At 40.5% G+C, this 24,217-nt stretch overlaps 1 protein-coding gene across 5 annotated transcripts in view; it reads right to left on the bottom strand.

Moving 5' to 3' along the window:
* Positions 1 to 17,704, bottom strand: part of ELAVL4 (ELAV like RNA binding protein 4) — a 93,286-nt gene extending 75,582 nt beyond the window's left edge. For 2 of the 5 annotated variants that reach the window (XM_081914014.1, XM_081914016.1), the window contains exon 1: positions 2,807 to 2,938. In XM_081914014.1, the coding sequence (XP_081770140.1) occupies positions 2,807 to 2,923 (117 nt within the window). In that variant the 5' untranslated portion in view covers positions 2,924 to 2,938. Of the gene's footprint in view, positions 1 to 392; positions 628 to 2,806; positions 2,939 to 3,274; positions 3,515 to 17,434 lie in introns of those variants that run through there. The other 3 variants (XM_081914015.1, XM_081914018.1, XM_081914020.1) reach the window with 3 other exon arrangements.
* Positions 17,705 to 24,217: the final 6,513 nt, after the last annotated feature.

Raw genomic sequence — 24,217 nt, 5'->3', positions numbered from 1 at the left:
TGTGTGATGCCCGTGTGTGAATGTGGGGGAAATAACCACCCCAACCCCCGCCTTCAGCATTTCTGTTGGCCACACGCAGCCTCGTGCTGGAAACCAGCCTTTTCTTTATTCCAAAAGAGAAATGATAATGACCTTAAAATGGCAAAGTACATCGCGGCTGCCCTTTATTAAAAGCGAGGCAAGTATATCAATGCGAGAGAGAGCAGGAGAGAGCGAGAAGGAAGATAAATGAAGGGAGAAAGACATTTAACAAGCGAGCCAGCGGGAGCAAACTAAACTCATGTGACAACACAGACTGATCAAAATGCAGACTTGGGGAAAGCTATATGTTCTATACACAGACTATGAAAGACTGCTGTAACAAACAGATTTTAAAAACTACTAATACCTACCATAACCATTCTTAATGGCAAATAATAGGTCTTGCAAGGCTTCAATTCCTCTAAGGATTTGATATGGTTTCAGGGAACTAAATGTGTTAGAATGGTATCTTTTTTTATAAATTAAAAATCAAAATCAAAAATCCACAAAACACACAGTGCTGTTGTAGGGTGCAGCAAAATGAGGAAAACAAAACAAAAACCCAAGCACTGTGATGAAGCCCCCTGATTTTAAAACGTAGCTAACAACTGAATAGAGCCTTGATGAAATTGGCTAGCAGCTTCTCCTTTTTACATCCATTTATGGGACCATCTGTCAGCTGAAAGCAAGATCCGATTGGCTAGGGAAACTAAAGGAGGCGTTGCAACATCAGGTGCTATTGAAATTAGCTACTGCCAGATTGACAATGTTAATGATTTGGTGACCTCTACAACAACAGAGACCAGATTTCTGAACTGCTGCTTGTGTCTAGTAATTAAGGGCCAGTTTAGGAACATCACACATGCATGGATTTTACCCACACCTCTTTCCCCCTTCCTCCATCAGTCACTCAGAGAGAGGGGCAGTTTCAGGCCACACCTTAGAGTTTCCAGCACTTTGACACTCAAGTGTTACACCTCAGCCATGCTCCACTGACTCCATCCTCTCACCTCTTCCATGCAAGGCTGTGAAGTCTAGACCATTTAAACCACCTTATCTTTCTCGACAGTTGCTTTCCAGAGAAATGCATATTTAATGATCTGCCTCTAGGCTTAAAAGATATGACAAAAACACTTTAATGCGCATCTTAACTGTATTTATTCATTGGTGCTATAGTGTTTAGTCTCTACGTAATTCCCGAAGATCTGCCCATAATAAAGGACGTTCGTGTATTTTGTAAATTTGATTTACAAAATTACAGTCATGGGATATTTCTCAGGACAAAAATTTACTCACAATGTTCAGGTAGAAAATGGGGAGGAAAGATTTTAGGGATTTGTTTTAGGGACTGTTCTGTTCTGGTTTAAGACAAAAGACAGTAATGCTTTTCTACACTATACAAGAGAGTATTTTTAAGTCTTGCTATGGTTGTGGAAATTTCTTTGCTTATTTGCATCTGAGAAAATAAAAATCACAAATGTGACACAAAATGTCACAAACTTTTCACTGTCCACCCACTTAGTGAAAACACTTTCGATAAGGATATTTTCATTTACATTTGCAATAGAAAAAGAGTTTGTTTCCAAACGCATTCACTATTCTTATGTTTGCTTCAAGAAGCCTAGTCTATAAACTAGAACCTGCTCATACTATAGCCAACTCAGATTAACAATTTTACACACACATTTTGTGCTCTCACTGAATGTTCTGAGCAAAACTATTCTGTGTGCCATCTGAAATTAGTTAAAACGTTTCCAAGCTATTAGAAACTGATTTGTTTGTCAGATTCTAATGCAGCCACATCTGAGTAAAACACTACCATGGGCCATGCAGCATACACATCTTCCACTGAGACCACAATATTACTATACAAAGAGCAAACATAACTCATAACGAAAATGAAGAAGTGAAAACTGAAATAAAAGCAACTCACTGAAAAACAAAATTGTACACTGTTTAAATAACTGTAAGCTTTCCTTTTGCTTCTGGATCAGATTGCTGTCTACTTAAAACTAAGAGATTCAACTAACCCATTTCAAAACTTAAAAACATCAAGTAGTACGACGGTAGAGTAAATGGCTGGGCAAGAGGATGGTGAATCCCAACTGTAACATGCGAGTTTCATTTGTAATAGTGATTTTGAATTCATTTCTGAGAGGTTAAAAAAAAATTAAACAGAGTAAAGAAATCCTTTCTCCATCATTTTCTCCGTCTCAACGCACTTCATTAGCCACCGTTTTTTAAATGTCCAGAATCATTATTCAGCTCTTTGTCTTAAAATACAATTGCAGATACAAGCATAAATTGGCTGTCTTGCCAACCTAAAAATCCATGCATTTTGTACAATGTGCACCAACACTGAGAACCACACAAGAAAAATATTTAAGAGAATTGAAATAAATAAATAATAAAGCAAGTGGGGGGAAAAACCACAAGGCAAATACACCAATGTCCACAGAGGCCTCTCTCTAAAGACAAAGGCAGAATCCTATTGTTGGGGCTGGGGGGAACAGTCTTATTATCAGATTTCCAATAGGACCATTCATCTTTCGGGGGGTGGGGGCGGCTGACCAGTGCATCACCAGCAGTGACACAATTTGTAAAGCATCAAAATTTTCAATAAAGTCTCTCAACCATAAACTGAGAGAAGCCTCCAAGTAGAGATGCTATTTTCATGAAACCCCCTTTATCTCCCCCTCCCCCCAAAAACTTGACTCAAAATGCAGCTAATCCATTTTCAAAATGAAACCACACGAGTTCTTTTGCCCTCCCTCTTCTTCCTTACCATAAATGAGCAGTTTCTTGACTCATTAATGACAGTTTCCCTTAAAAGAAGTGATCTCATAGCACTGTGTCCCTCTCCACCATGCATACATCCCAAAGGTTGCGGGTATCTTAGCATCAGGAACCGCCAGCAAGCTTTCTCATACAGAGTCCAGATGGACTATACTAGAAGCCAATTCAGCGTTAATAACTACCTACACTGTGCAGTTAAGAAGGCTTGCGTGGCATAATGTCCTAGGCAACAGCAGCTGATTAAAACCACAAATAAAAGAGAATCCTGTTATCCAAAATGATTGATGGGAGGTGTTGTTTAAAAAAAGAAAAAAGAAAAATAAAGCGAAGGATTTCTATTCCCCCCCTCTTTTTCCCCCTTTTAAATCTCTCACTTTTGAGGATGGAATCTTTTCTAAACATATGGAGAAGAAGAAGAAAAACCAAACACTGCCCAGAAGATGTGACAAAATATTACCTCATTATTTAACAAAGCAGCACTAAGCGTCCTGGTGATTTCAAACATCTTGCCACAGATTTTGGTTTTAGAGAAACGGAAAAGAGAATCCTTTGCAAATCCAGTCCTCTATCAGCACAGGGGAAGTCAAATTTCCTGCACACAACAATGTTTTCTCCCTAGATTTAACACATTAAAACACCTAGTCAGTGAGTTGCATTTTCCCTCTTCGCATACAGAGCAGACTCACTCCTGTAACATGTACTGCTCTCTTTTGCCTGCTACTCCAAAGCATGGTTGTTACTTAAACTGTTCTTTAAAGTAACAGTTCACTCTCTAGCCACCAGGTGGGCAGCGTGGAATGATTCAAAATGAACATCTTGAGATTGCAACTGAACAGCTCCTAACTGTGGCTCTTAATACAAATAAAATGCCAAGTATTTATAAGGGACAAAGGTGTGGCTTGCATGATTGTATCATCTGCTTTGTCAAAGAATCATGCACAGCTTTTGTGTGTGGGTGGGTGGGGGAAATAAATGAGTGATTTCAAAAATTACTTAACAGGGTCCCCCCCCCATAAGAAAACAAGGCATCTTAAATGAAAAGCCCTAATTACCACATTTGAAAGGGTTTAGTAAAATGTTCATTAAACTTCCGCACTGTCCCCTTTGCTCAGTTTAGCGAAATTCTACAACAATCCCATTTAACTCGTCTAGTTGCTTGGAATACAGTAACCCTGCAATTTATGTGCATTTTACCTTGTGCGCATTCAGTTGTACATGGTTGGTAAATAAATAAATAAATAAATAAATAGGGAGGGAGGGAGGGAGCGGAAAGGGGGTGGACTTCCAGGAAAACAGACTTTGGCAATCCACCCACCATTGAATCCAATGTATTTTGACTACACACGATTTTGGCTTTAGATGCGATTGCTGGAACATGACCCCCACGTAAATTGCATGTTTAATGTAATGTTTGGATGAAAAATTTACAATGCCTACAGAAAAGCTGAGCATCCTAGCTTTTATGCCACTTGCAAGTTCTTGCTTGATGTTTATAGTCCTTGTGACTGAACGGATAAGCTAAAAGTGATGATTAAAAGTGATGATTAAAAAGCACCCTTGATTTTAGGTTGTGGTACTGGGAACAGTACCTTTTCTAAACAACTGCAAGTTCAGCTATCTACAATTCAGATTTGTGTATGACATTTCATGGAGAATATAAAGAAGATACAGAAGACTACACGGATACTATATTTATTAGTAGTAGTAGTAGTTGTAGTAGTAGCAGTAGCAGTAGTAGTACTCCATAAAGTTTAAAAGGACTGCTCTCTGTCCCAAGGAGCTTAAAATCTAAACATGAGCTCAGAAAGACAGCAGATGGAATGAAGAGATATTGAGAATGATGTATGTTCATTCAGTTGCATATACTTCACCTTAGGCTGTGTACACATGCAACCCATTTGTAGCACCATTTCATTTTTCTCAATCCATAATTGTCCTCAACATGCTGTTTTTGATCTACATTTAGTCCTGCCTTCCACAAGGGTGGGTGTGGTTACTTGATACACATTGGTACCCATTTGAAAATCCACCATTGTAAACGCCCACCCACAACATCACTAGGTAAGTGTGGATACAATCCCAGTGATGCAGAATCAATGATATTTTAATTTGGGCATGAAACAAGTTTTTCAAGAAGAGCTTTTCAAGGGCAAAAAATATGCAGTGGATCTAGACAGCATATGGACTACCTAGAAAAAAAGAACTTACATCTCCATTAATTCTAGAATGTCATGTGTATGCAGCCTTAAGTTTCAGTAGGGGCTGGAGATTTCAGGAATTCTGTCAAAAGCTTAACAGAAAACATTATTTTGGGGGAAAGGACTAGGTAAGATTCAATACGAGAGAGTGCTGTAATGATCCAGTCCATATGCACTAGCAGACTCAACTGTGTGCTGTAATCTACACTTGGACAATTCATAGGAAGACAGCTTCTGAGTCCAATGAATGATTGCAGGACCTAGGGGACTGCTGAGCAAAAAAGTCTACAGGGCCTCTTCTTGGTACCTTAGGGATGCAGGAGTATGTGGCTTATTGCATCTAAACTATACCCCCTTAAGGAGAGACACTCCCCTTCCCTACTCAGCTATAACGAAGATTTCTATTTCCACCCCCATTCAGCAGGCACCTACCTAAGATGTAGCCTAGGAGGTTGCCAATTTTAGAATGTGGCTTAATAAGCTGCGATATGAATGAGCCTCACACACATGCATCCACTTTGCTGCTTCTTTTGTGCAAGCAAGGAAACAAGACAGGAAGTATATATATATTGCCCATATGTCCATCTCTGCACTTGCACTGATTCACCAATATGGAGGTCCATATGGAACTCCTTGCCGTATTGATTTGGCTTTTCACTTTCCTGAATCATTTGGTGTCATCTGTAAACTTGGCCACATTGCTTATCACCGCTGACTACAGTGCATTTATAAATTAATTAAATAATTCTTAATCAGATAGGTCAAACAGGCAAGTCATTGTTTGTTTCTGTATTTCTCAAACATTAATATTGTTGTATGTAATAAAACAAAACAAGCAAAAATAACAATGGTCCTAATATAGATCATTGCGCAACCTTACCACTAATCAAGTTACCTACATTATAAAAACTATCCCCATTTTCTCCTATTTTCTGCCTCTGGAAAACCAGCAACACAATGGCAATCTAAATTGGGCTACTGCTCTTTTCTCAATACTAATAAATCTACTCAGGTGACTTCGATTTTGAAAGCCTAAATATGAAGGTACAGAACATTGAAATCCAGGTATATAAAAGGCTGCATCCAATTAATTGTCCAAGCAGAACAACTTTCACTTGTGCAAGAGGATGCTCACTCACTCTTTCTGCCCCTGAGCCCCCACACTCACCCAGATCTGCTCTGGGTTTCTCTTCAATCCTCCAGAGGAGAAGGCAAAGTTCCACTGTGCAAGCAAATTTAACTCCCCTCACATAGTGACTTAGTTAGATTCAACACAGAGAATTCCAGACTCAACTGTGGTGGTTGAAGAATATGTCTCCTAATGTTATCAAAATGTAGTGCAGTTTCCTTTGAGAGGCATACCCTCACCTGACACAATTAGTATTTCCCAATGAAATAAATGATGATCCCAATCATTTTTTCTTCACATAAACATCACATTTCTTCCGGCCTGCTGTTACTATTTCCCCATATTTACATTGAAAATAAATATATCCCTTTTCCAAGGAAGTATTGATATACACATTTTCTTCTGTTCAATTAGGTCCCTCTGTTAATCTCCCAAACATTAATTTTAAAGTGTAACTTCAAAGCATAATTACTGTTTTGAATAAAATATTCATGGCTTCCTAGATTTTCAAGATTTTTATTATCCTGTTTGTTAAGAGCACTGTTTTATAATGGAGCCAAACAGCAAAGGGAAAGTGGAGGTGAGCAGACATAAGACACATTTTTAAGAAGCCGAAATCCCCAGAGCGAAATGCAGCCAATCAATATCAAACAACTGACATACCACCATATGCCGTACTGCACACCAGACCAATGTGACTGAATCTCCAACAAAAAGAGCAGTACTCTCATTTTCAATCTATTAGTGAGGAAAGAAAGCTTTCATGTGCAAGGAGTCAACACTACAGATCAGAATACGACTACACACCTTTCTCAAACCCAATTCAGATGTTATAGGGACCCATCAAATAGATCCTCAGCTTCAAAATATGCAGGCAAGTATGTGAACACACCTAAGGCGGGGGAAGGAAGGAATGTGTCAAATGCCATACTGTACCCCATTATGAAATAGAAATCCTGTTAAGATTCCAAGTTAATTGTAAGTTATTTTAAAGATGTACTGAAAACTATGAAAACCACTTTGAAATGACAAAATTATGCAGCAACCACATAAACTAGTACAGTGGACACTCGGGTTGTGAATGTGATCCGTGCTGGAGGCACGTTCGCAACTCGCAGTGCCACGTCTGCGCACGCGCGGGTTGCGATTCAGCACTTCTGCGCATGCGCAAAGCGCGATTTAGTGCTTCTGTGCCGAAACCCGGAAGTAACCTGTTCCAGTACTTCCAGGTTTGGTGCAGTGCGCAACTCAAAAGCACGCAACCTGAAGCGGCTGTAACCTGAGGTATGACTATACAGTGGTACCTCCGGTTGCGGAAGAAGAGGAGGAGTTTGGACTTGATATCCCGCCCTTCACACCCTTTAAGGAGTCGCAAAGCGGCTCACGATCTCCTTGCTCTTTCTTCCCCCGGAAAGGGATCCGTTCCGGAGCTCCTGTTGGATCCCAAAGTTTCTGCAACCGGAGGGACTGCTTCTGCGCATGCGGCGGTAGAGCACTTCTGCGCATGGTGAAACCTGGAAAAATACTTCCAGGTTTGCCACGTTCGCATCCTGAAGGATACGCAACCAGAGGTGTGCATATCCAGAGGTGCCACTGTACAATTAACGGACACTACTACAGAGCAGTCATTTGGAAGAGAAATATTTTTTAAGGCAAAGATCTAGGTACAAAAAGTGGCTCAGAGGACCTCTTGTGTAACCAAAGTTTGTGACATAACACTAGCTTTAATTGTATAGTAAAGAGGCCTTTGAAGAAATTCTGCAATTTCCCTGCATCTCTGTTCCTCAGGAGTTCCAAGCTGGTTCTGCTCTAAATCTGGGACTCACACTCACATAACAGGACATAAAACTCAAATGGGAAGTCTTTTTCAAAACCCCTGAGAAGGATGAGCCTTTACCCACGTGGAAACAATACCATTTGGGTCAGAAGCAAGCAAGCAAGCAAGCTCTGATTTTCTTTTATCCTCCATTTATTGAAGTCGTTTTTATTCCGCCTTGAATAATAATTCTTTTCAAAGGCAGCTTACACAATTAAAACGGAACAGTAATAAAACTACGATTAAAACTGTATCGAGTAAAAATAATAAAGAAATCAACCACATATATCAACATTAAAAATTTATAGAGTCATTCACAAGTCACTCATTAAAAACCTTATGAAATAAAAATGTTGCCAGAGCCCTTCAAATGCAGAAGATAGTGGGCGTGGTAGATCTCCCTAAAAAAGGGAATTCCTAAGCTCACCTTCCTTTCTCCACCTCCCCTCCCCGAGTATAAACATTTCACATTTTCAAACCAAGAGGTTTCTTAGAATATTCTAGCAATGAAAGACAATTGACATTAACTGCAGAAAAACTAGCAGCACAGAGATCTACACTGCCATATGCTACTAACTTCCAATGTAACATATTCCAATCCAGAAACAGATTTATGGTTCTCCCCACCTGGCACTTCCCCTCACTTTTTTTAAGGATTCTTCAATGCAACAAGCGCTCTCTCTTAATATCACTACGTGCTTTGTTTACCTGTGTCTAGAGACACCCTGCTCTGTTCAGATAAAACTTAATTGTTCTTCTGACACTGGACAATAAGGGACCTTTAAACTACCCTAATAAACTAGCAGTGCTTTGTTTTTAGAGTTGTTTCGGAACAAAAACAATTACACCAGATTACCTGTTCCTACACTGCACCGGGTGAAAAATGTGGTATTTTTAAAATCCTGCCAATTTATAGTATGACAAGCATTAAGGAAATAAACATACAGTAGTACCTCAGGTTACATACGCCTCAGGTTGCATACGCTTCTGGTTACAGACTCCGCTAACCCAGAAATTGTGCTTCAGGATGAGAACTTTGCTTCAGGATGAGAACAGAAATCGTGCTCCGGCGGCGCGGCGGCCCCATTAGCTAAAGTGGTGCTTCAGGTTAAGAAGTTTCAGTTTAAGTACAGACCTCCAGAACGAATTAAATACTTAACCCGAGGTACCACTGTATACTTTAGGCGAGGCAATCCTAACTGGCAGATTCACGGGCAGGAGGGGGTTAGGAAGAAACACAGCTGCTGGCAGAAAACCTTTGCTAGCAGAGGAGTCTATCAGGTATGAAAGAGCAAGACCTACTCACAGATAGGTCTGCAGTACAGATCTACTGCTGGCTTTCCTTTCACTGGGGCTTCCTAGTGTTAGGCTTTGAAACAGGCCTTTCCAGAAAAGGGATAGGATCCCTTGGACGCAAGGCCCCTTCATTCATTGCAGAAGCCCTAGGATAAGGTTCCTCCCTCTACAACACCTTGGAGTTGGCATAAAAAATAATGCCTGCCCCCACACCACTGGAGCCAATGTGGGAGGGGAATTAAAGAAAGAAAAATCGGCATAAAAGAAGGAAGTTAAGTGCTGTTAGACGAACACTATCCCTGAGGCCAATTTTTAGTTGCTGTTTTTAAATTAGGTCTCACTGTTCTAAAAACCAGTGAAAAATAAAAATAATCCAGTAATCCCAGGAAAATCCCATTTCAATTACACTCACATATATTACTACAAATCCTACTAAATGTGAGCCATTCTATTCTGATCCTGAATTACTGAGTTGCGTATAGCATGTAGTGATTTTAGCTCTAGTGAAGGGAAATTTGGAATGTTCATTTACACAACCCAACTGACTAAATTATAATCCTAAACAGTGACGTGGACTTTTAAGAAGTATTTGAAAGGGGAAATGTTATGATTTACATAACGATCTAATTTAAAATGTTTATTTTACCTGTATTTAATCAACAAAGCAAAAAAGCTCAGTCAGTAGGGCTATGAGGCTCGTAATCTCAGGGTTGTGGGTTTGAGCCCCACAATGGGCAAAAGATTCCTGCATCGCAGGAGGCTGGACTAGATGACCCTCAGGCCCCTTCCAACTCTACCATTCTGATTCCATGAACTTTGCAACTGCCAGATATTTATCAGCAATTGGCATCCATTTCCCACAAAACGAAGCACTGGAAGAAGGATCATCTCCACATCACTGAAAAATTCAAAAATAGCAAATATAACAACAGGAATTAGAAATGAATTCACCATAATTTCATTCCAGATACTCAGCAACTCCTTTTTTTAAACAATTATCCTTTTTTTTACATTATCACTACAGTCGAACCTCCGTTTATGTAACCCTCTGGTTACATAAACTTTGAGATGCGCGCGCGACAAACCCGGAGGTATTTTACCGGGTTTCACTGTGCATGCACACAAGCAGTCCTCAGGTTGCGGAAACCTCGGGATCCGACCCGACCTCCGGAACGGATCCGGTCCGCAACTGGAGGTACCACTGTATACAACAATCTTGTTCAAAAAAACTTAAAATCAAAGTTGTAAAAAACTTGCTTTAAGTCGTTCTCTCTAGGAAACACATACATTTGTTGCACAGGTCCTCAGGCATGCGGAAACTGGTATGTATGTTTTCAGTGCCTTTATATTCCTACCACCATCTGAATAATAGAAGGGATCTATATGCTATTGAATGATCTTGTCTTCAAATATTTACAAGTAATCCAATAAAAATAATTTCCAAGTAAAGCTTTGAATTTCTTATAATACATTTTTTATACCACTTTAAATGTGCTTCATTGATTTTTCCTAGTCTAATATTTCAGATCAACTACTTCTGGCTACTGGGGAAAAATGAGATATTTATACAGCACATAAAAAACAAAGATGGCATACTTTTTTAGTTTTGTTTGCTAAGGCTTCAATAGTACACACATGTAATAGGAATAAGCTCCATGGTGCTCAATGGGACATACTTCTGAATAGACATGCATAGGGTTGCACTGTCTGCTTAACTTCATTACATGTTAAATCAGATCTCAATCTATTTACTGTAAAACTGTATTAGCATCTTTATTTGCTGTCTCCTCCATTTTTAAACTCTGTTTTCAATCATTTTATGGTTTTGTTTTTTACTGTTATTTGATGTAAGTGCTTATGAATGTCTCCTTTGAGACAAAATGTGGGCCATAATTAATATAAATGAATTAGAGACAACGAAAACTTTCCAGTTTCAGTATTTTCTGGAAAACTTTCAAAGCTGGAAAAAAGCATGTTAGATGCAAAGTCCCATGAAAATAACCAATCTCAAATACTGTATGTGATAAATGCACACATGGACAGGAGGCAACTGCAAAGTGTGGATAACTCAAACTCTGGATTATGGTACCACAATAAATCTCCTGACTTTTTAAGAGAAGTAACAGAGGCACAAACCACTAAAAGCCATACAAAGATTACTTTTAGGCCATATTTTTAAACATATGTTTTATTTTGTGAACCACCCTGAGATCTACAGGTATAGGGTGGTATACTACCGTATTGGCCCGAATATAAGCCACACCAGAATGTAAGACTCACCTTTAAAATTGGAGGGGGGGAGAGACAGAGAATATAAGCCACTCCCTTCCTCGCTATTCCTGGCTGCATATTGGGGGGGGGGGCACCGTGCTGTGTTGCTGGTGGCCTTTCCCTTTCCTCGCTCTCTCCCTTCCCAGCCTTGGGGGAGGGGACGACGGACTTGGTGTAGGCTGGGCACCGCTTTGTCACACTCCTGCCACTGTTTGCCCCACGCTCCTGCTGCATACTGTAAGGTTGCGAATATAAGCTGCACTTTAACTTTTCAGTCAGAATTGGGGGGGGGGGGGATGTGGCTTTTGGGGGGGCCAATACGGTACTACTACTACTACCTTATCCATAAAACTATATTGTATTTTAAAGGACATTTCAAAACAACAGTGAAAATTTAAAATGTTGGACTAAAATGTGGAAGGATTTCAAAATTGCCTGATGGCTGGAGGTCTGTCAGTATAACCGCTCCCAATTCACCACCCCCACCCCATAATTGCTGGCCTTTGGTGGACCACTTAATTGGGGGGGGGGGTTGCTGCTATAGCAATTGTGATGCACTGTACTAAATACTATATGATTCTTAATTGCATTTTATTTCTTATATTCTATTGTACTGCATAACAATTTGCATTCCCTCGAGTGTTATAAGATTAAGGGGTCAGTCTGGATAACATCCATGTGTCGCTTCCAGGACTGTGATGCTGTGTCTATGATGTTTGGAATCTAATAGAAGCTTATGAAATAAGTGCATGAGAAAGACGACTAGGGAAGAACAAAGCAGCCACGATCTGCTCTCCTGCACACCCACTGCTAAGCCATGATTTAACATGCAAACTAAGCCTCAGTTTAATTTTGGTCAAATAAATATATTGGGCTAAATCCAATGGTCTCTCCAGGGACAATTCAGGGAAGATTTAGGGGAGACACGGGGAGGGGGGGAGGCTGGGGAATTACCTCCCTCCACTTTCCGCTGACAGAAGGCTTCCACCAGCAAAACGACACAGCTGGGCACAATCCATTTACAGTGGAACCTCTACTTACAGACGTAATCAGTTCCGGAGGTCCGTCCGTCCAGGTCGCTGGTAGAAGCACTGCTGTGCGCAGACACATTTGGCGGCAGTGCACTTCTGCACATGTGTAGACGGTGGCAGCCGCATCTCACAACTTGGATCGGGCCCAAGTAGAGGCAGTCGTAAGTAGAGGTTCTACTGTACTTCCATTCAAGTATTTCAAAGAATAGCATTCATTTACTTCTACTCAACCATACAGTGGTACCTCGGGTTAAGTACTTAATTCGTTCCGGAGGTCCGTTCTTAACCTGAAGCACTACTTTAGCTAATGGGGCCTCCCGCTGCCGGAGCACGATTACTGTTCTCATCCTGAAGCAAAGTTCTTAATCCGAGGTACTATTTCTGGGTTAGCGGAGTCTGTAACCTGAAGCGTATGTAACCCGAGGTACCACTGTACTTATAAATATACCGTATTTTGCGCCCCATAGGACGCACCGGCCCATAGGACGCACCAGGTTTTTTTGGGGAGGAAATAAAGAAAAAAAATTATTCCCCCCCCCAGGTGCGGGGCTGGAGGAACCAGGTCGGGGAACAGCGGGAAGGCGCGCTCCGCCTCCCCGGTGTCCCCTGAGCTTGTGGGGCTGGCGATGGGGAGAAGTGCGCTGAGCCCGGGACTGGAGGCAGCTCTGCGCAGCCATCGGAGCTGGTCTCCCGAGGTTTGCGCAGAGCTTCCTGAAGCCTGGATTCGCCCCATAGGACGCACACACATTTCCCCTTCATTTTTGGAGGGGAAAAGTGCGTCCTATAGGGCGAAAAATACGGTACTTACTTTCATAAGAGAAGCCTGTAGAAAAAGCAGAAATAACTCAATAGCATTTAACTCAATTTTTAAATACATGATACTCATATAAACACAACATCTCCGTTTCACCTTTTAGAAGAAAACTGCAAAATATTTTGCATAGCACTGTGGTGAAGGTAAGTAATCCAGAAGACTAATAGCTTGCCTCTGAGCAGCAAGGGAAGTAAAAGCTTTTTTCAGGGTTGTTATTCTGAGGCCTTCCATCCTCACTTTATCTGGCTGCAGAGGTTGCAATCCCAGGGTTATCATGAATTAGCACCTGTCTACATACACAAGGGTGTTTCAGCCACACTTCCTCTCTAACATTCTTGGGTCACTGACTTCACATTTTATAGTACTGTACAAGCAAGGTATTAATTAACACTTGCTCTGTATGCACTTATATCCTGTAACATATAAGTCACATACCTCCTATTATGAGAAAAAATGTGGAAAAACTTAGAAATGTAGCCACGCCACATGTTAGAGTAGAAGTGGGCATGCATGACTTTAAACACCCTGCAAAAAATCTTCTAGAAACTCCAGTCCTGGGATTACTTTCAGACACACAAATGCCCTTAAAAGCATTGCAGAAGAGACCGGATGGAGCAGCAATGGAAACACCAACTTTGCTGAAATGTATGACAAACTGGGGAACTGATCTTGTGAGGAACTGATTGATGATCCACTTTCAACTCATGTCAACTTTAGTCCCTGAATGTCCAAGTAAGTCAGAGATTCAGCGAATGCACTCAATCTGACCTCAGCATTTTTTAAAGGAAATCAGCTACAAAGAGAAAAGAGAGCTCCAATTCTCTGTCCGCTTTAATTTTTATTACAAAATCAGAATGTTTCACAAACATCATCATCAACATTTATAATAGCAAATATGAGAAACAAACTTGGGTGTCTCCATGGATATGTTTTTCTGAGTCCTCTATGGACTCAGTTCTGTCTACTTTCCAAGGCACATTGGGGAACAAAACCTAGTGTACTGTATAAAACAAGCAAGTTTCAGATAAGAAGTCAGCTTCTATGTTTTTATCCAATCTCATTCTCCCTCCTCAGACATTCAAAAAGAATGTGGAAGGACTGAAACTGAGGAAGGAGATGTACACTCTGCCACTGCTCCCACTGCTCCTGCACATGGCAGACATGCCTGCTCCATGCTCTACCTTCCTATGTTGAGCTTCTAAACAGGTTCAGCTAAACACACTTGGTAGCTTCCCCAAGATCTGAAACCCTATACTCTAAGTGTTTCATATTGTGAAAAGCCTTTCTGCTTCATTTGGGGAGGCTGAGAGTGGAACAGGTACCTATGGTCTGAGCCCCATAAGACAACAGATATTCTCAAAAGCGTTATGGGTTAAAACATTTGAAGAGAAATTTAAACGTGCCAATTTTATAGAAAAATTAATGGTGAATAGCATGGAGAAAGTGAAATTATTCATCACTTATTGTAATACCAGAGCTAAGATCACCTAATAACACTGACTGAAATCTAGCAACAGCTTTAAATTATGATAACTAAAAGGAACGTTCCCTATATATACAGTTTATAACATTTCCTAAATTAAAATATTAAGGTGAGGAACCTGAGGCCATCTCAATGTTCTTTAAGTCCAAATCCCATCATAAGAGACAACTTTGGGATTGGATCTTCTGGACAGAACCCAGAAGGGATTTTCATTTAATTAGGAAATCCAGATTCTTACCATGGCTCTCATTTCTGAAAACAGCATTTCAGAGCATATTATTTGACCCAACTCATCCCTGGTGCCTTAAGAAACGCATTTATAGAGCTAAGATTCAAGGTGATGCCCATAGCGGTCTTGGATAGCAGCTATCATACGGTTCCATATGACAGACTCAGCATATGTGGTCAACCACAGGTGGAAGACATCAATACATTATGCAGTGGTACCTCGGGTTAAGTACTTAATTCGTTCCGGAGGTCCGTTCTTAACCTGAAACACCACTTTAGTTAATGGGGCCTCCTGCTGCCGCCGCGCCGCAAGAGCCCGATTTCTGTTCTAATCCTGAAGCAAAGTTCTTAACCTAAAGCACTATTTCTGGGTTAGTGGAGTCTGTAACCTGAAGCGTATGTAACCCGAGGTACCACTGTATGTTATTCTGCCCTTTGTATAGGGATCGAAGAGATCGATTCCTGAAACTTTTGCTAATTCCTGGAAGCAGGTTTACTATGTCAGAAATGGTTCATTTTCTTTTGAGCGACACTTACAGATTTGTGAAACATAAAGTGACTGCAAGAAATATAGGAAAGGGAGAGAAGGACAATATTGCAATAAGTTACATTGGAGATTTGGAGGTCTAACACAAAGTAAGATAGGTATGAGCTAGCACATTACACTAATGAACTCTTGACTCCCTTTCCTTAAATCCTTGATGCCTTCTATTAGGTAATTGATGTATGCTGTATGTTATGGTTTGTAGTTTGGCAAATTGTAATGAAATTGTTATTGCCTTTGGCTAATAAAATAAATTCTTTGGTTGGTTGCTATCTAGGGTAATTTGTCTTACTACAGTCCAAAAATGAATGCTGCAATAGACAGACTGATCTAATCCAGTAGGACAGTTCTTATGTGCTTAGGTATTATCAACAAAATGTTAAGGTTTCATTCCTCAGTTGATCCACGTACTGTACAGATATATCCAATAACATAAGCGTGGGTTCAGGTTTGCAGTGGAAACTCTCATCTACTTCTAATGAAAGCAGTACTCTCACTACTACTTTTAATCGGCAATTAGGGGTAACTAGAAAATTGTAAGCTTCCATTAAACTGCAATTTGCAAAAGGAAAAACACTTTGTATGGGAACATATTTTGTAAAAGTAGAAAAAAATATTTTGCAAATGTTTATAAAGCGTGTATGCAGCTGCCCTTTTTTATACAATTGACTTGCAAATTATCCTTCCTTTAGATGTGTTATCTGTAACATTTTTCTGCGCCTTTTGTAAAGAGTGGGGGGGAATAAGTAGCAGCTTCCAAATAAATATATATTCTTGGGAAACTGTCAATTGCATTTTGATAGGTTTGTTGCTCTTTCATGGACAGAAGCTGTGTGCCTTCAGCAGGTGAAGTTGTTCCCATCACTGCAACAAGGAGCAGCTCCATCAGTTGATTTCCAGTATGCAGCTTTTAAAGGCACTGAGAAATTGTCCATAAACAGCAGTCCCTGATATTACCATCTATATTGCATATACTTGAAAACATCTGACATATATTAATTTAGTGAACATTTTAAGGATCCTGTAATACAGATCTTGCAGATGGGAGGCCGAGACAGCATTTCCATTTGCAAAGGCCCCTGAAGATGTGAGATTCTAACCTGCTCAAATTCTTAGCCACCACACTACACTGAGATTTTCATTACCCACCAGCATTGACAAACTTCAACAAAACAAAAACCAGTGCTAAACTGAAGAGCAAGGGAGGAATGGAGACCACAGAACTATCTATACCCCAAGCAGCAAATGTGGAGATTTCAAATGCTATGTTGTGCAACAGCAATGCCTTTATTTTAAAAGGGGGAACGGGACTAACTAGGAAACGTCTCACAATTATTAAATAACACTTGGATTGAATTGTTTTCATATTTGATCTTGAAGTAAACTTTACACTGAATATTTCAGAGAGTTGTCTGAACTTCCCTCAGGACCTGGGAAACACTGATTTACTCAGAAGGCCAGAATCCCAAACACACTTCCAGTGGTCTAAGCCACAACGTGCAGTGGAGTTTACCTGAGAGTAAACATGCTCTCACTTTAATATTGTAATCCTACGCTTACTTTCATTGAAGCAAGCCTCACTAAATTCAATTCACGGTGTTATAAACTTGAAATAAATCTTATATCCGCCTAGGGAGTAACCTCCACTGAATTCAAACGGGACTTACTTTTGAGTAAGATACTTATGCTAAGGTTATCTCCAAAAGCAAAGGAAATCGTCAGCATGGAGCCCCTTCTGCCCCTGGCAGATTTTTTTTGGGGGGGGGGTCCCCGACCCACAAAAGGGGCTTTTCTAATCCGCAAATACCTGAGCGGATGAGATCCTGGCCGCATTCTGATCCCGGCAGAATCGGCCCTGCTGCACGAGGCGTGGAGGGGTGGCCGTTACTTTGCCTTTCAGGCGCATTTTCCTCTCTTGGAGCAACGGCCAGGAGAAAGAAAGCGAGGGACGCACTCTCCCGCCCAGGAGAAGGCAACCCGCCCTGGGAAGAAGAAGCTGAGCTCCGAAGCCTCGGCGTCTCAGCAGCAACGCCCGAGCACGACGGAACGCTCCTTCGAAGGCGGCAGAACTTTCCAAAGCGCGCCACGTGACGGCGGCGTGCCAGTAAAGGGCAACGCAACGTTCCACGCGCGCGCGGCTCGCCCAATGGGAACGCAGCGCTGAGCCTGGGGAAGCGGGAATCGCTAACACGAGGCAGAACAGGCGGGCGTTGCAAGCGCTTACGTATCTTCGGCAGGCGTTCCGAGCAATTCCTTTGGGCGTTAGATTTCTCCTTGAGGGGGCTGGATGCAGCGCGGGGCCTGTCTTTCTTTGTTTAGCTGGAACCAAAAGCCTACAGGAATGTTATTATTTTTTATTATTTATTAAATTTATATATTACTCTTCGCCCGAAGATCATAGGGCGCTTTGCAATATTAAAAAATGTTAGAAACAGCAACTACTGCCCCGTGTCCCATCGTGCCATTGCCACGCTGCTCAGAGGCACGGTATGGGCATGGAACTAAGGGTGTGGACGGAAGAACATCGGTACCAATAAAGCAGGGAACTTATGTCGGCGAGGAGCCCAATCGGGGCGTGTTGTGAGTTAACCCTGAAGGATCTACCAGAAAGCACGATCGGGGCAAAGCGGGTGGGAATGGATGACTAGGGCTGTGCACTCAAGCAGACAGGATCTCGCGCAGGACAGTCCTGCGACCAAAGCCTAAGCATACAACGCAATTCAGGGATTTCGCCCCCGTTGCCGCCATGTAGATCGGCGATTGTGCAGAACTCCCAAAGAAGGCCAGACATTTCCCGCGCTCCCCTGGCACCCTTACTCCTGCTTGCGCGCTAAGAGGGATGGGGGAGTTTTCAGGCCAATCCAGAGGCTTTGCTTCTAGGTTTCTATAAATACTAGAACGTGGCTTTTGGGGAGGAGCTCCTCGTAACCGCAAAATACGAAATAAGCCCTTAACATTCTCTCCCAGCAGCCGGAGCGCTTATATAGCACCGATGGGAGGACTTTCACACATGCAGAACACGTGGTTCTTGCATTTACAACAATTGGACAGATACTGTACTAGATAGTGGGGATAGAAAATGTTTGAATGCTATTAGAACTTGTGCATTTGGAAAACAACATATTTGCATATGGCACTCAAGGTGTTTGCTCGCTTACTTGGGTAGCAAACGTCACTGAACACGCAGGAACTTATTTCTAACTAATTTTGCCCAAGTACATTTGGGCTTGTCAGAAAATGCACGTTAGAAGGTGATTAAAGCAAAACGTACCGAAGCCCCAGCTGTCAAGACAGCCTGTAATTCTAGCTCTTGTGTTCGAACAGAAAATATGGCTGCAATATACACACAGTATAGCCAGAGCAAATAAGAGTGGACAATATAAATATTTTCTTAAGTAAATAAATGGGGGGAAAATTACGTTTGAAAACAGGTTGCAGCCCTCAACTTTACCATGCAGAAACAAAATGCGATTCAAAGTTTCTGCAACAGAAGAACTCTTACAATCTTTTTATCTTCATTTGAAACCTATGAAAATAGTAACAGTGGTGGATTCCCTACCCTTCTTCATTTTTCCTTAGACTTGAATATCTCTGCCCAACAATCAACAATATTGTAAAATGGAAAGTTGAGGTGTCAGAAGCTTAGGCCTTCCCTAACAATTCCCAGAGAGTCTTGCTGGAACCAGAAGCATATACTGTACTGTACTTATCCTATTAATATTTTCTTCTGAAGCCATTCTTTAGTTTTTCAACATTTACAAATACCAGATACTCCTGTGATTTCAATGTCTTTAACAGAACTCTGCTAGTACAGTACAAGTGATCTCTGAATTGTCTCTGAATGCTAGAAAGTGGTAGAATTATCTCTACCAGTGTACCAATACTAAATTGCTACTTTGAGTGTTGCTGTAATTCGTTTTAGTGGGGTTTCTATCACAAAGTGAAAATAATCTAACATTCATTAAGCTGTTTAAGATTTCCACAGGAAATTTCAACATTGATCTGATCTGTCTGGATGGGATTAGGTGGCACTACTGACACTTGATTCTGTTAATTGACTTTCACACTGCTCTGTATTATCATTGAAACTAAGGAAGGTACTAAAGACATTTTTACTCCCTATGCCCTGTACTTGAACAAAGGCAGATTAGCATTGAATTACACTCAGTGTGTATAATATGAAAACCCATCTGTTTCTAATATTAGCATATGGAAGTCTGATGTCTGGCAAAATCTGTTCAGTCCAAATGGACTCAGCTATATATATGAATAATCCTGGTTGCATAGGATTTATATGATGATAAATACAAAAAGCTTCTGATTCATTACGTAGGCTGTTTTCAGTTCATTAATAAACACTTAAATACAAAAATTGGATTGTTATTAATAATATGGTTCTGATTGCTTAAGTGTGCACAAATAAAATACTTGCTAAAAGTTTCTAACATATGCAGGGCTGTTCAGTCAGTTTGAAGGGAATGTTCATTTCCTCTAGCTCTGTGAGAACTTCTAATAACTTTTTAAATATACAAATACTCCCCAAAAGAAAGAAAGTGTCTAGAAGTGATATAAAGCATAATCTTTGTCACCAAAACTGATGAACAGTCATCATAAAGCAATCTAAAACAATACTAAAAATAAGAAAAGGTAAAACGAGTTGTAAAAAAAAAGTAAAAATATCAAGAGTATCAACCTCCCATCACAACACCTTCCGGAACAGCCAGGTTTGTCCTGCTGAAGATACATCCCAAACCAATCACTGTTCTGCAGGAGAGAGCATCCTGCAGATATCAAAAGGGTATCAAGCCATGTGTTATGATATTGGAGTTGGGCTTTTAGTGTGATGACACCTGCCCTTTGGAACTCCCTCCCATTACATATCAGGCAGGTACCATTTCTAGTATTTACAATGCCTGTTGAAGACTGCCCTTTCAACAAGTCGAGCTGTTTATCCCCGTTTAACCATGTTTATCCCAGTTAAGCTATGTTGCATTTTTTTTTGTTAAATATGTAATGGTTTTAGCTGTTTGTATGTAAGGTAAGCAATTGTTTTACACATGTTTTTTATTGTATTGTGAAATTACTTTGAGATGCTCATAAGAAGTTGTTCATAGCTTAAATAAATAAATAAATAAATAAATGACAAAACCCAACAGAGATTGAGCTCGCTAAATTGAGATGGGTGTTGATTGCCAGATGGGTGTTCCTCACGCATTCACATTTAATCAATTTAATCTGAATTCCATCATTTTGTTTTTTTAAAAAACACCTTGTTGGTAATTTCCTGTTTGCAATATCTTATTAAGCCCCTGAAACAAATATATTTCAGTGACCAAAGCATTTCAGCATGTGGGCACCACTACTCTTAGCAGTTTTAATGACAGACATCAGACAGACACAGAACACACATGCATCTTCCTATGTTTTAGGGTAAGTGAAACAGAAATTTCAATGATATGTAATTTTGTATACATTCAGTGTGTTTAGGATTTTGGACAACACTTACTGCCATGAGTTTGATATTAAATTTCCAGTCTAAAACCATTCCCACTCATAGTGTGTCTCACATGTAGGAATCTGATAGTTACCATTTCCCCCAGCCTTTCACTTGCTGAAACTATTTTTTAAAATTTAGTATAGATTTGATGCTTTCACATTTCATTTCTTCTAGTACAGTAGTGTTTTACATTCAAAACAATAATAACCACACACACCAATTATTAATAGAGCAGCTCTTTCTATATAACCTATTTTGAAATATGTCCAATTCAGGATACATCCCTTTGACAATGCATCCTTCATATTTACTGCCTGAGTCATAATCCAGTTAAACCAAGGTTCATTGATTTGGGATTATAATGCGTCAAAAACTGTTGTTATTCTCAAACATCATTTTTGCAATAACCTATTTAAAATTAGTAAGTAAGTATATCATACCAAAGTTGTTCACTGTTTAGAAATCAGCTACTATTCAAGTAGTAAACACTCATATTAGTCCTCTGAATATAGTTATAACTTTCATTTAAAATAGAACAGATTATGAGCTGTTGTTGCAAATTGAATGCTTCATGTTAATAATTTCAGAAAATTAATGATTTTAATGTTAGAATAATTTTGCCACAAACAAAATAGTAATCTTCTTAAAATTAGTAGTAGAATGAAAACTTACATTGTTCGCAGGAAAAAGTCTTGTATGTGCTGTATGAAATTCTTAATCAATTGCAAAGGTTCATTGTATGTATGAACTGAAAAAAACACCTGTTTTTACTTTGTCTATATAGCGTCCTCTGTACCTGAGCATGTAATTTGTGTTACTCCGCCCACAGACCGCCCTGTTTCTTTGTCCTCCAACAATAACAACCTCTGGAAGAAATGGATATGAATAGATCTGGCCCAATTTATAGAAAACTGCACACTCAGAACAAAAATCCAAAAGCAAAATAATGAACTTTTGCTAATAGTGTCTCCTGACTAAGTGTAGAATCTGAAATTTGACAGTGCTGTTAGAGTACAACAGGCAAATTATTTTGTGAACTTACACCCCAAATCATTTTGTCATTTAGATCTACTTCACATTTTTTAAAATTGAGACTAGACAACGGAGTCTTAAAATAGCTGTTTGGTAAGAAGAGAAAGAATACTATGCACATTTTTAAGATGTGCTAGGGAAGCTTTTATAATACTCTTTTTTAGACGACAACGATAGTACCATTACTGAATAAAAGGGATGGCAACACCTGTCTTTAAACATTCAGAATTTCCATTGATTCTGGTGTGGGTGCATTCATTTTTAGATAGCAGATCAAAACATATTTATTTGATCGGGTCTTTGGGCATGAGAGATGTTGAAATGTTGCAGTACAGTGGTACCTTGGGTTAAGAACTTAATTTGTTCTGGAGGTCCGTTCTTAACCTGAAACTATTCTTAACCTGAAGCACCACTTCCTGCTGCCGCCGGAACACAATTTCTGTTCTCATCCTGAAGCAAAGTTCTTAACCTGAGGTACTATTTCTGGGTTAGCGGAGTCTGTAACTGAAGCGTCTGTAACCTGAAGCGTCTGTAACCTGAGGTACCACTGTATGGATTTTAACTCCTGCTGTTTCACATGTGGCTATGGTTTTTATAGTTTTAAAATGTTTTATTGGTTTTTTAAAATAATATTTTAGCCCTGAGATTCTCCAGCAGTTTGGCTTCATTCTATTGTCTCTTGAGAAAGACAGATGCTAACCACTGTTGTGAGTTTAGGTGGGGAAGGTAGACTGTATTCCTGATTCCCTTCTAATTCCTGGATCCATCAAGGGTTAAAATCTAATGGGGGATCCCATTGTTGAAGTAGGCAGGCCAGCTTCTTGGTAGTGTCCTTAAAGCATGGGTTGTTAGTATAATATAGGAAGTTGCCAAAGGACAAATGGGTGGGCCCCTTCCCTCACCTGTCTGGTAGTGAGAAGATGAATAATGAGAGCTGAACTAAACTAGAAGCAGGCTTCAGGAAGGAGCTTGGGAGTGAGAGCCATGATTGATTTCTGCTTGAATCCAAGGCTGTGGCTATGGGGAAGCAAGATCTTCTGAGGTGTTAAAGCTGTGAGCCCTTAGGCAGTGGTGGAGCTTCATGCTCTGGCACTGGGGGGGCGGGGAGAGCAGGGGGGCGGGGCTGGCACGCATCCTGGGGGCGTGCTGTGTCTCCTGCAGGGGCGCGGCGCCCAGCGCAGGCAGGGGCTGCCATGATGGCACCCCACCAGGATTGTGTTGCTGGGAGTGGTGAGCTCCCCCCGCACTCCTCTTCCTCCTGTATATACAGTGATACCTCACTTTTCGAACATAATGTGTTCCGGAAAACTCTTCGACTTCCAAAACATTCAAAAGCCGAAGCATTTACTTCCGGAAGCATTTACTTACAGAAAACTCAATACGGAAGCCGCGTGGCATGTTTGACTTCCAAAAAGCGTTTGAAAACCAAAGCAGTTACTTCTGGGTTTTCGGCGTTCGAAAACTGAAGCGTTCGGCTTCCGAGACGTTTGAAAACCGAGGTACCACTATATGTGTAAATAACCACATATCAAAAAGACACCACAGTTTCTGCTGTCCCTCATCCCAAGGAAACCAAATCCTGGGTAAGTACTTGGAATCCCTGGAATCTCATACCGCTCTGAGATTGGGATAATGTACAACAATGCACATAAATAGCATCATAGTGAGAAACTATATCATGAAGGGGCATAGACCCTTTACCTCTAAATACTCACCTGGGATTAAGTTCTGCTGAACTCAGTTGAGCTTACTTCAGGGTAACTGCATAGGTTTACATTGTTAGACTCGTATGACGATCTGATTCTCAAGAGCAGTTACCCGTCTATAAGATGGGAGCAACAGGGTTGTTGGGAGCAAAGCCAATACAGACCGAATGAATCTTTGAGGATTAAAACACTTTTAAACAACTGAAGGGGATAGCTTTTATTGGACATACTAGATTACTTTGTCTTCTAATGCCTCTTCTTTCAGACACATGCAACAATGCTTCGGTGGAAGATACTACCATTTTCTATATTTATAGTCTTCACAACAGGAAACAGGAAACTAAATTTATCAATA

The sequence above is a fragment of the Podarcis melisellensis genome, assembly GCF_964234715.1.
Source record: "Podarcis melisellensis genome assembly, chromosome: 6".
In the NCBI taxonomy this organism is placed as follows: Eukaryota; Metazoa; Chordata; class Lepidosauria; order Squamata; family Lacertidae; genus Podarcis; species Podarcis melisellensis.
Note: the sequence above shows the minus strand (reverse complement) of the source record. Positions and strands in the feature narration are given on the sequence as shown.